Source organism: Microtus oregoni, unplaced genomic scaffold (assembly GCF_018167655.1).
Source record: "Microtus oregoni isolate MIOR12 unplaced genomic scaffold, Mior012 000005F_ref0000423, whole genome shotgun sequence".
Taxonomy (NCBI): domain Eukaryota; kingdom Metazoa; phylum Chordata; class Mammalia; order Rodentia; family Cricetidae; genus Microtus; species Microtus oregoni.
This window is the reverse complement of record NW_024543064.1, coordinates 11,862,354-11,873,765: the sequence shown is the minus strand read 5'-3', so window position 1 is coordinate 11,873,765 and position 11,412 is coordinate 11,862,354. Positions and strand designations below refer to the sequence as shown.

General features: G+C 53.1%; 1 protein-coding gene across 1 annotated transcript; it reads left to right on the top strand.

Annotated features, from left to right (window-relative positions):
* Positions 1–223: 223 nt before the first annotated feature.
* Positions 224–3,698, top strand: Hspb7 (heat shock protein family B (small) member 7). The gene is made up of 3 exons (XM_041651074.1): positions 224–506; positions 1,022–1,155; positions 2,318–3,698. The coding sequence occupies exons 1-3, from the start codon at positions 308–310 to the stop codon at positions 2,495–2,497; spliced, it is 513 nt and encodes a 170-aa protein (XP_041507008.1). The 5' UTR covers positions 224–307; the 3' UTR covers positions 2,498–3,698.
* The last annotated feature ends 7,714 nt before the right edge of the window (positions 3,699–11,412 follow it).

Sequence of the window (11,412 nt, the reverse complement as noted above, 5' to 3'; positions counted from 1 at the left end):
CGCTACAGAGGCCCTTGGGGCTGGAGCTCCGGTCTTGGAGTGCCAGGCGATGAGCTCAGCCCTCCAAGCCGGCCCTTGTGTGTCAGGCTGTCAGCAGGGCCATTTCTCCCAAGAAGATTTCCAGGCCCCTCTGGGCCATGAAGAGGACTAAATTTAGCCAGCAGACAAGGGGCTGGCCTTGAGCCCAGGGACGGCCGGGCCTTATAAAGCGCTGGCAATCTGGGCCCCGGCATGCTTCCCTGGAAGTCTGCACCCACACGCTTCTCCAGTCCAGCCCCTGCCTAGACAGGGTCCCTGCTGCCTGTGGATGAGCCACCGGACCTCCTCCGCCTTCAGAGCGGAGAGAAGCTTCCATTCTTCCTCCACCTCCTCCTCCTCCTCCTCCTCTTCTTCGGCCTCCCGAGCCCTCCCAACCCAGGACCCACCCATGGAGAAGGCTTTGAGCATGTTTTCTGAGGATTTTGGCAGTTTCATGCGGCCCCACTCGGAGACCCTGGCCTTCCCAGGCAAGTGCGGGAAGGGGAGAGACACAGGTGGGAAGGTCTGCTCCATGGCATCGCTGAGTGGGTTATAGCCACTCCTCTGCCAGGAATAGGTGCTTGCTGCATGGGTTCCAGCCACATGTGGCTGCCATGGCAGACCTGGCCACCAAGACAGATCTGTCTGTGACACAGGTGGGCTTCCTGGAGACAATGGCGAGATACGAATCCAGTAGTCTCACATGGCCCATGTCCTGATGGGAACCCTGGAGGGCTGGCTGGGGCTGAGGGGTGGCTGGCCCCTCAGAGCTTCTAGGTCTGGATGGAATTACTAAAGGAGGGACTTGCATGCATAGATTACATGTTGGATAGGGTGAGGCTCACCCCTCCCAGCCCTCCCACCCCCGACAAGGTGAGCTGCAAGAATGAGGAGAGGAGCTATTGTCTGGGAGAGCCACTCCTTGCCCCAAGAGAAGAGTGGAGACCCAGGTTTGGGGTTCAGGGCTTGCTGGGTGCCCAGCTTATAGCAGCTCTGCCCACAGCCCGTCCCGGGGGCCAAGGCAACATCAAGACCCTCGGGGATGCCTATGAGTTTACCGTGGACATGAGAGACTTTTCCCCTGAAGACATTATTGTCACCACCTCCAACAACCACATCGAGGTGCGAGCGGAGAAGGTGAGTCTGGACTCTGCTCCACCCCAGAGTTCCCACCTTCCCCTGGACTCTGCCTAGTCTAGCTGCTCTGGGTCCCCTACTGGCAGCTGCCTTTGGAGACCTCATACCCTGACCCATGTTCCTTCCCTGTCTGTACTTCCCCCAGGGCAAACTGCAGTCTGTTCCCAGTGGGCACATCAGTCAGGGACCTGCATGTCTCTCTCCAACCTAAGGTTCACAGAACCTATCTTCAGGAGCCCATGTCGTGGCACCTGGGAGCCTCCAGAGATGAGAGAGGGATCTTGGGATGTGGGCAGAAGGGAGCCGGAGTGGTTGAGACATGATTGGGTGAGGGAGATCATGGTGGAATAAGGAAAGCTCCTTGGCAGAAGGGAGAGGAAGGTGGCAGTGACCGAGCCCACCTGGGCAGCCACTCACGCCACACCTCACCCCTCTTTCATCCCAGAGCCAGAAGTGTGGGTCCTGTTTTGGCACCCCCACACTGGGCCTGAGGCTGAAAGGGAGCCACGAAGCTCAGAGCCACACCCACCCTGGACCCCACTTACTTTACCCGGAGTCTCATTGGCTAGCTCATCGGAGAAGGCACTGCCAGCACAGATAGTGGCTGCCCCAGTCCCTAGGGCCATGCTGATTCTTAGAGGATATTTGCCAAGGCCTCCTTGACCACCCCACAAGTCTGCCTAGCTCCCCTAACTCAGGCTGGACACTAGGAAGCCCTGCCAGAGGTTCGAGGACTGTGGGCCACTGGTGGCACGTGCCAGCCCCGCCAGCCCCACGTCCCAGGGTGACTCAGCCAGCCGATGCTGCTGGACACTATGTGCTAGCTGGGCTGCGGGGGAGGGTGGTGGCTCTGGTCGTGGACACTCAGGGTGTCTAGGGATCCAGAGGGCACAGTTGTGTCATTTCTCCCCCGCCCCCCATGGCTCAAGAGTCCCAGTCTTCCAGCTACTTCTATGGAAGCTCAGCCCTTACGGAGCCCCACCTAACCCCATTCTATATTCAGTTTCCCCGGGACCTCTGGGCCCCTCTGCAGAGCCCTTGGCAGTGGTGTAACTGGGGACACAGAGCAAAGAGGAGGCTCTGGCTTGATTTGGGCATGACCAGGACCCAGGATGGGATAAGGGCTGGGATGGTCACTCCTGACCTGTCACCCCTTCCCCAGCTGGCGGCTGATGGCACAGTCGTGAACACCTTCGCTCACAAATGCCAACTACCAGAGGATGTGGACCCTACATCAGTGACCTCGGCCCTCCGAGAGGATGGCAGCCTCACCATCCGGGCACGGCGTCACCCACGCACGGAGCACGTCCAGCAGACCTTCCGGACGGAGATAAAGATCTGAGGGTCTCCCCACCCTTGCCCTCCCCCCATCTCCTCCTCAACCGGCCTGCTGCTGAGGTCATCCTGACCCCTGACAATGGCCCCCAGAACATCTCAGCCTAGGCTCCAGTCACCCCACACACTCTTAGGCCCCAGGTGGGTCACTCCCTCCCCCCCAAACTAGGGCCCTCCTCTCCACCTGGGGCAACCCCACGACCCTCATCCAGATAGGACCTCCCTATCTTAGTTCACAAATAGAGGTGTTGAAGTATGGACTTGGGGAGAAAGATGGGGACCGAGCCTCCAAGCAATTGACCAGAGCACAGAGAGACATGGATGGCATCTCTGCGGAGCAGGGGACCAGGGACCCTCCTGGCAAGTGGAATATAAGAGTTGGCCGCAAGCAGTGCTGCTGGCCTAGGCGGACTGCCTCAGACAAGCCAGAGAGATAGCCATGACAGCCACCTCCCCAGGGCTGCAACTCTCCAAGCCTCAAACCCAGGGCTACCTGTCACTCTGGGCCTCTGTCAGCTACTTGTGCCAGGCAAGGCCACCTGCACCCAGGTGGGCCTCCTATCTCCAGCTGCTGGTGCCTTAGGCCAGACTGAGTCTTCTCCTTCTTAGTAGAGACCTAGGATCCTGGGCAGCTTCCCCTGCAGAGAAGGGCCCCTGGGGACATGAGAGCAAGAGCTCCCCGGGATTTGCTAATCCACCAATCTACCCACACATACCCTGAAACATTCACTCCCTTTGGTTCAAGCCCAGTTCGAACCATCCTAAATCAGATTTAGCATCTCTATTTTCATCAATGGGGACGTAGCATCTCTGAGCCTCTGAACCATTTGGATGCTCGGTTTTGCCGCTGAAGGTTGGCTCTGAACCCAGCACTGCTTCAACTGCCCTCAGCCTCTCACCTCTGTGCCCTGGGGAGCATCCCCCTGACTCCACAGGCCCTCCTTCACATGTCCACTGCACAGGGTGGTCACAGGAAGAGCCCCAACCCAGATCCCTGCTGCCCTCCAAGTCCAGGACAAAGACCCTTGTGTGTGGGTGTGGGATGGTGGGGTGGGGTGACCAGGGCTCTGACCCTGGCTCTGTCTCAGTCTCCCACAGTAGAAGCAGGTGTGTGAGAGGGGGGAGCTCACAGTTAGCTGGGGTCCTTGGGGCCTCTGACTCCTGCTATCTTGGGACCCTGGGGACAGGGAGGGTGGGGGTTCACGGGAATCTGGTCTCTACAACCTATACACAATAAAAGGACAGTATGAGAGACATGTGGAGACCCCACCTGGAGTTCTACCTGAGAGAGGAGACTGAGTGGGCGGGGAGGACATCGGGACTGGGGAGAGAAGCTTAAGGCTGGAAATGTCTCCCCAAACCTGCCTGCAGAAATCCGGCGTTATTCTACAGAAAGGCTTACAGCACCCTGTCTCCCTGCTGCCTGCCTTTCCCTTTGTATTCATTCTGTAGTTCAAGAGGAATGTCTGAGCTGGACTGTGTACCAGCGCTGCATTCGACGCTGTCCCAAGCCAAGGGCCACAACGTCCCTTCTCGAAGTCCCTCCCCTCGATGGGGCCTCTGAGTCCCAGCGAAGCTAAGTGATAGGCCTAAGGTCACACAGCTCCGAAGATACAACCAACTGGGGTAGGGTCAACCGCAGGGAGAGGTGCTGGATGGCTGTAAGCCTGGAGGGTTCTGGGGTGCAGGTGGGCGGGGGTGGGGTGGGGGAGGAGTGGAGTGGGAATGGGGGAAGGGTCTCCTCGCTCCTACTGAAATCAGAGTAGCCAACTCTGCTCCCCAGAGCAGCTCCGCTGGCGACCGCGGTCGGAGCAGGGAGGGGAGGTGGGGGTGCAGTATTTCCAGCCTCGTGAGTCACGAATTCCGCTGGGTTATTTGCAGCCCCAACACTCATCAGCGCGGGGCTGGGGCGTGGGGCGGGACTGATAGCCTTCCCCAGTCGCCCCCGACCCGAGGTCAGGTTCACCTTGGCGAGAAGACCACAGCAGCCAGCCGGAAAACCAGCACTGGAAGGGCGACTGTCCTCAGCGGTGGGTGGGGGTGGGCTGGGGTGGGTGCCTGTCTCCCCCTCACAGGTCGCAGTCCCTGCCCAGGCAGCTTCCTGCCGCTGGAAACCGGGTCCTTCTGGTCTAAGGGAGCCCAGGGCTGAGCCAAGGTGACCCCGCTGACCGGGAGGGCGGGCATGTGGGGGCGGCCATCCAAGAATCTCTCTTCTCAGCTCCGCCTGCTGGGGCACCACGCTGGCCCACCCTTTCTAGACTAAATATAAGCCTGGCTGCAGGCCCAGCAACCTGCCCCCACTGATGGAGCTTAATCCAGCGAGCCCCATCCATTGAGTCCCCAGTATGTGCGAAGCACCCCAAAAATCCTATGAGCAGGATGCTATTGTCGTCTGGCACAGATGGATGTGGAGGTTCGGAGAGGTCAAGCAAACATCTCTGGGATTTGAATCTTTGCCTGAGGCTCAGGATAACTCTCCACTGGGTCAGCCCAGACCAGCATGCTCCTTCTCCCCCAGACATGGAAGCCCCTCCTTCTGCTGAAGGAGAGTCTGTGAAGAGAGGAGGATTCCTACATCTTGTTACTTCAGGAAAACGCCTGTGTATCAACCACAAGAGGATGAAAAGATGTAGCCCTCAGAGACCAGAGGCCTCCTGAGAAGCCAAGCCAGGTGCTGCCCCAGGTATCAGGGAATGAGGTCTCCACAAGGCTTCTGGTTTCAAAGGCTCCTTCCTTCCACAGCCACAGACCCGAGAGTTTAGTCTCAAAAGCAGGGTCCTGACTGGGTGTTGATTCTGGAGTCTGGAGGTTTATGTCTGAAATTCTAGAGCTCTGGGACCATTGCAGGTGGATCAAAAGTTCAAGGTATCCTTGGCTACACAGTTTGAGGCTAGCCTTGGGCTGCATTAAGGCCAGTCTAAAACAAAACAAAGAAAAATTACAGAGTCCCAAGCCTGAGGTGCGAGCGTCTCCTTCAAGACTGACTTCAGCGGTGTTTCGACCATGCAAATAGCACGTGCCCGGTGCTGGGAAGTCGGCCCATCCATTGGCGTGTCCAGGCCAAGCCTCACGGATTCAGTCCAAATCCTTCATACGATGGTGAGCTCCAGACTCAGAGAGGTCTGGGACCTCACCCAGAGTGACACAGTGAGAGCATTCACGTAGTTCAGTAATAAATGTGGGATCCTTGAACTCCCGCTGTAGTCCCGCTCTCTTCTCCCAGACCAGTGCCCCTTGTGAGCTCTCTACTTCCCAGTCTGTCCCTCTTGATCCCAGACCTGGCACAGAAGCGATCAAAGGAGTGGAGGGACCCTTGTGGGCCCTGGAGGCAGATCACCTAAGGGCCAAATCTTGGCTCTACTGTCTCTGAGCAACGTGTCATTGTGGAAGTAGCTTAACCTCTCTGTGCTAGGGTAACCACACCGTCCCTAGCACAGCAGGATTTGTACTTGGGCCGGTCCTTTGCTCCAGGGAAAAGCCACTGGGGGTGGAGCTTAACCCCCATTCCCACCCTACCGCCCCTCCCCTCCGAGAAGATGCCTTCCCAGCCCTAGGGTGGAGGTAGGAAGCCCCTGGACACCTTAGTTCTCTCAACACGAACAGAAAGCAGGTCCTTGCCTGGGGCCGTCCGTGAGACTGAAACCATTGAGAGTGTGCAAGAACGGGTCTCTCCCCTCCAACAGCTAAAGAACTGAAGGGCAGGAAAGGTTTGGAAACCAAGCAAAGCCAGAGTTTACGCAGAGGGCAATTTTATTAGAAGAAAAACCCCAGGGCAGGCAGCTGCCGATCTCAGTAGGAGGAGAACGGGGAGGAGCAAAACAAAACAAAACAAAACCCTGGCGGCGCATCACCTAAGCTGTCTGGAGGTCAGCCACCTCAGCAAGTGGAGAGGGGGACTCTAAAGCAGTGGTTCTCAACCTTCCTAACGACTGCAACCCTTCAATACGGTTCCTCATATTGTGAGGACCCCCAATCTGTTGCTACTTTGTAACTCTAACTTTGCTACTGTTATGAATCTTAATGTAAAAGTCTGTGTTAGGCGACACCTGTGAAAGGGTTGTTTGACCCCCAGGGGGTTGCGACCCACAGGTTAAGAACCGCTGCTTTAGAGACAGACTGAGAAAGCCCTGTGTACCCAGAACAAGTGTACTGCTCTGTGCAGCATCTGAAGGGGAGGGAGAGAAAAACACAAGAAGCTAAAACTGGACCTTGCTGAGTCAAGTTTCAGGCAATCTCATGGTGGTCATAGGGGCTGTGCTAGAGTCAGGAATGCTAAGGACAAGGACATCCTCTCATTGAAGGGATAAATATTCTGCCTGTCTGTTTAGCGTGGCTTAATGTGAGACCAGCTTCTTAGGAGCACTGGTTAGTTTTATCAACTTGCCACAAGCTAGAATCATTTTAGAAAAGGGAACTTCATTAACTTGTACCCAAGTGTGCAGTGCATTTTCTTAATTGATTATTGATATGGGAGGGCCCAGCTAACTGTTGACACAGCCACCCTTGGGCTGGTGATTCTGGGTGCTATAAGAAAGTAGTCTTGCTGGGCGGTGGTGGTGCACGCCTTTAATCCCAGCACTCGGGAGGCAGAGGCAGGCAGATTTCTGTGAGTTTTGGGCCAGCCTGGTCTACAAGAGCTAGTTCCAGAACAGGCTCCAAAGCCACAAAGAAACCCTATCTTGAAAAACCAAAAAAAAAAAAAAGCAGTCTGACAAGAACTTTAAATCTTTGAAGGAAGAAATTGAAGAAAACATCAGAAAGTGGAAAGATCTCCCATGCTCTTGGGTAGGTAGAATTAACGTAGTAAGAATGGCAATCTTACCAAAAGCAATCTACAGATTCAATGCAATGCCCATCAAAATCCCAGCAAAATTCTTCACAGACCTCGAAAGAATGGTACTCAATTTCATATGGAAAAGCAAAAAAACCCAGAGTAGCCAAAACGATCCTGTACAATAAAAGAACTTCTGGAGACATCACAATCCCTGACTTCAAACTCTATTATAGAGCTATAGTAGTGAAAACAGCCTGGTATTGGCATAAGAACAGACGAGGACCAATGGAACCAAATAGAAGACCCGGTTATTAATCCGTGTGCTTTCAAACACCTGATTTTTGACAAAGAAACAAAAAATAACAAATGTAAAAAAGAAAGCATATTTAACAGGTGGTGCTGGCATAACTGGATATCAACATGTAGAAGAATGAAAATAGACCCATATCTATCACCATGCACAAAACTCAAGTCCAAATCGATCAAAGACCTCAACATAAAGCCAGCCACACTGAACCTTATAGAAGAGAAAGTGGGAAGTACACTTGAACACATTGGCACAGGAGACCACTTCCTAAATATAACCCTAGTTGCACAGACACTGAGAGAAACAATTAATAAATGGGACCTCCTGAAACTGAAAAGCTTCTGTAAAGCAAAGGACACAGTCAACAAGACAAAATGACAGCCTACAGAATGGGAAAATATCTTTACCCAACCCCACATCAGACAGAGGTCTGATCTCCAAATTATACTAAGAATTCAAGAAATTGGCCATCAAAAGAACAAATTACCCAATTTAAAAAAAATGGAGTATAGACCTAAACAGAGAACTCTAAACAGAGGAATATAAAATGGCTGAAAGACATTTAAGGAAATGTTCAACATCCTTAGTCATCAGAGAAATGCTGCTGTATCATGCTCAGTAAAAATCTCTGGGGTGCCCTTCTGAAAGAGGACCCGGTCCCATTTACCCAGGGGCTGTGAAATAATATTTTTGTACACTGTGAAGATGTGTCACTTGGATTGGCTTAATAAAAAGCTGAACATCCAATAACTAGCAGGATTCTTGGGGTAGAGAGAACACTGGGAAGAAGTCAGAGTCACCAGCCAGGCTCAGGAGAAGCAGGTCATATAGGAGATGAGGTAACAAGCCCCACGTAAATGAATAGAGATGGCTCAGTTTAAGTTGTAAGAGCTAGTTAGTAATAAGCCTAAGCTACCAGTAAGCTATTAATATTTCATGATTAATAAGAAGTCTCTATGTGGTTATTTGGGAGCTGGCTGATGGGATAGAGAAAAAAATCTGACTACACCCAGGAACTATCCTGAGACCACAGATGTCTTAAGAGCTCCATGGGTTGTGTTTGCTGAACTGAAGCCTCTATCCCTGAGGATGGTGGGCACAGTTCAAAGAGTAGGCACCTGAGCAACCTGGCTGCAGCTGCATAGGTGGAAACTAGGAACCGTCTTTGTGGGAGTCTGGGGCTTATGGGTTAGGGTCTTCTGGAATGCCTCCCTGAAGAACTCCAGCACACTACCAACCCCCCAAGAGCCAGAAGGGGAAGGGAAGGGCTACAAATTGACTTGCTTCCCCTTCCCTCCCTTCTGGTCCTCCTTCACTCTGCCCTTCCTCTGCTCCTACCTCTACCGCTTCTCTCTCCTTCCTCCTTCTCCCTTCTTTTCTTCCTCCTCCCTTCCTTCTTCCTTCTGTTCTCCCATCCTCCTTAATAAGTAGTGATCATGAGCTGGGCGATGGTGGCACACGCCTTTAATCCCAGCACTCAGGAAGCAGAGGTAGGTGGATCTCTGTGAGCTTGAGGCCAGCCTGGTCTTCAGAGTGAGTTCCACGACAGCTATGGCTACACAGAGAAACCCTGTCTCAGAAAACAAACAAACAAACAAATAGCGACCATGGTCAAAGCTTCACCTCTCTGGCCTCAAATTTCTCATTTGTAAAATGGTACTAAAAAATCTTGTCTATGCAGACTGAATTGGCGGGCCCCGATGTGGTGTGCCACCCATACAGCTGCTAGCCAGTAGCTACAAAGACAGCTGCCTGTACTGAGTGCAAGAACAGTGTAGGAACCCCGAACCTTCTCCAAGTCACCATGCTTGAAGCATAAACAGCCATTATCCCGCACCCAGGTGGTAGAAGATTATAGCTTTACTTTAGGAATCGGAGTCCAGCTGGTGATAGGGCGACACCTGCTGGTGAACAGGAGCTGTGCAGCTCACAGGCACATCGGGAAGAGGGCAGAAGGCAATCCACTCGCCCAGTGGACATGAGCCTTTTATATAACACTGTCACTCCGTGCCTAGTCCAAACGGTCTCTCTCCCTGGTCTGAGTTAATGTCCATCCCCTAGGCTTCCTGCCTGCCTGCCCATGGTTCTGTAGTCAGGAGGGGAGGAGTCTGTAGTTCTTCTCTTCCTTTTCTTTTCTTTGTTGTTTTTTTGTTTTCAATACAGGGTTTCTCTGTGTAACCCTGGCTGTCTGGAACTCACTCTGTACACACGGCTGGCCTCAAACTCAGAGATCTACCTGCCTCTGGCTCCCGAGTACTGGGGTCAAGGGCGGTGTCACCATAGCCCGACTTATCCTTTTCTTAGTTTTTAAAGTTTTTTGGTTCATGTGCACATGTATTTATCTATGTAAAGGTGTGCCCGTGGGAAGCCAGGAAACCTGAAGTCCAAACTCAGGTCCTCTCCAAGGTAGGCTATGCTCTAACTACTGAGTCATCGCTCTCGCTGGCCCCCACCCTTTTCTGAGAAGGATTTCATTCAGTCCCGGCTGGCCTCAAACAATTACTTTGAACTTCTGGCCTGCCTGCCACCACCCTCCAAGTCCTGGGATTACAGATGTGCATCTCCATGCTTGGTTTACGAGGTGCTGGGACTCAAATCCAGTGTTTCAGATGTGCTAGGCAAGTCTCTGCCTTAGCCTAGGCCATTATTGTTTTGGCTTTAAGACAGTCTTTCTATGTGATCCAGGCTAGCCTACAACTCTCAGTCTCTTGTGAGTCGGAATGACAGGTGGGGTGTGACATCCCATCCATCTTAGGGATTCTTTCTTTAATAAAAAAGATTGTTTATTTGTTGGTTGTATACAGTGTTCTGTCTGCATGTATCCCTGCCCACCAGAAGAGGGCACTAGATCTTACTACAGATGGTTGTGAGCCACCATGTGGTTGCTGGGAATTGAACTCAGGACCTCTGGAAGAGCAGCCAGTGCTATCAACCACTGAGCCACCCCTTTCTTTTTTTCTTAACAGGGTCACCCTTGCCCATCTCAAATTCCCTCTGTTGAGATGACTTTGAACCTGGTGGTCCTGCTTCCTTCTTCCAAGTGCTGGGGTGACAGGCCTATGTCTCCATGCCTGTCATGATGCTCCATTGCATTTCTGTACGATGCTCCATTGCATTTCTGTACACTGCTCCCTCTGCTCATCTGAGACAGACTCTCCTGTAGCCCAGGCTGGCCTCAGATTCACCCCGTACCTAACAGTGACCTTGCCCTTCCAACCCTGCTGTCACTTTATGGGTACGAAGATTACAGCTGTGTGCCACCGTGCCTGGTTTATTTGGTACTAGGGATTAAATTCAGTGCTTGGCTCATACGGGGTAAGCAGTTACCAACCGAGCTGCCTCTAGCCCCATCTCCCTCCTTTGAAGATGGAGTTTCCCAGAACCTATCCCCCCACCCCACCCCACCCCACTGCTCCACAGCCTTCCAGGCACCTCCCGGACTACACTTGAGCCAAGCTGACAGCAACTGGCCTGACCATCACACAGGGACACTGCCACTGAGGAGCTCTCCCTGGCTTGCTCTGGGATGAGGTATCTGTGATGGGTGGGTGAGTTTCCATAAGGAGAAAAAATTCCTTAGGGCTGGCTCTTTCTGTTTTTCAGCTCGCACGGCGTCCCTGTGTTATCTTTCAGGCATCTGAACTGGCCTGACCTTGGGGTCTTGACAGGATTCGTCCTCAGCTGCAGCCACTAAGAGCTTCGCCTGAGCCGCGAGCGCATTCACTACGTTCCCTTTTAAAAGGGCCCTGCCCACTTCCCATTCCTTCCTCTTTCTCTCTCTCTCCAAGCCCTGCACCAGGAAAGACACTTCTGTATCGTGTCACAGATCTGCTCAGCAATG

Coding starts and splice junctions, on each gene's coding strand:
- Hspb7 (XM_041651074.1), top strand. CDS start 308: ATGAGCCACCGGACCTCCTCCGCCTTCAGAGCGGAGAGAAGCTTCCAT. Junction 507..1,021: donor GGAGACCCTGGCCTTCCCAG/GCAAGTGCGGGA, acceptor CTCTGCCCACAG/CCCGTCCCGGGGGCCAAGGC. Junction 1,156..2,317: donor TCGAGGTGCGAGCGGAGAAG/GTGAGTCTGGAC, acceptor CCCCTTCCCCAG/CTGGCGGCTGATGGCACAGT.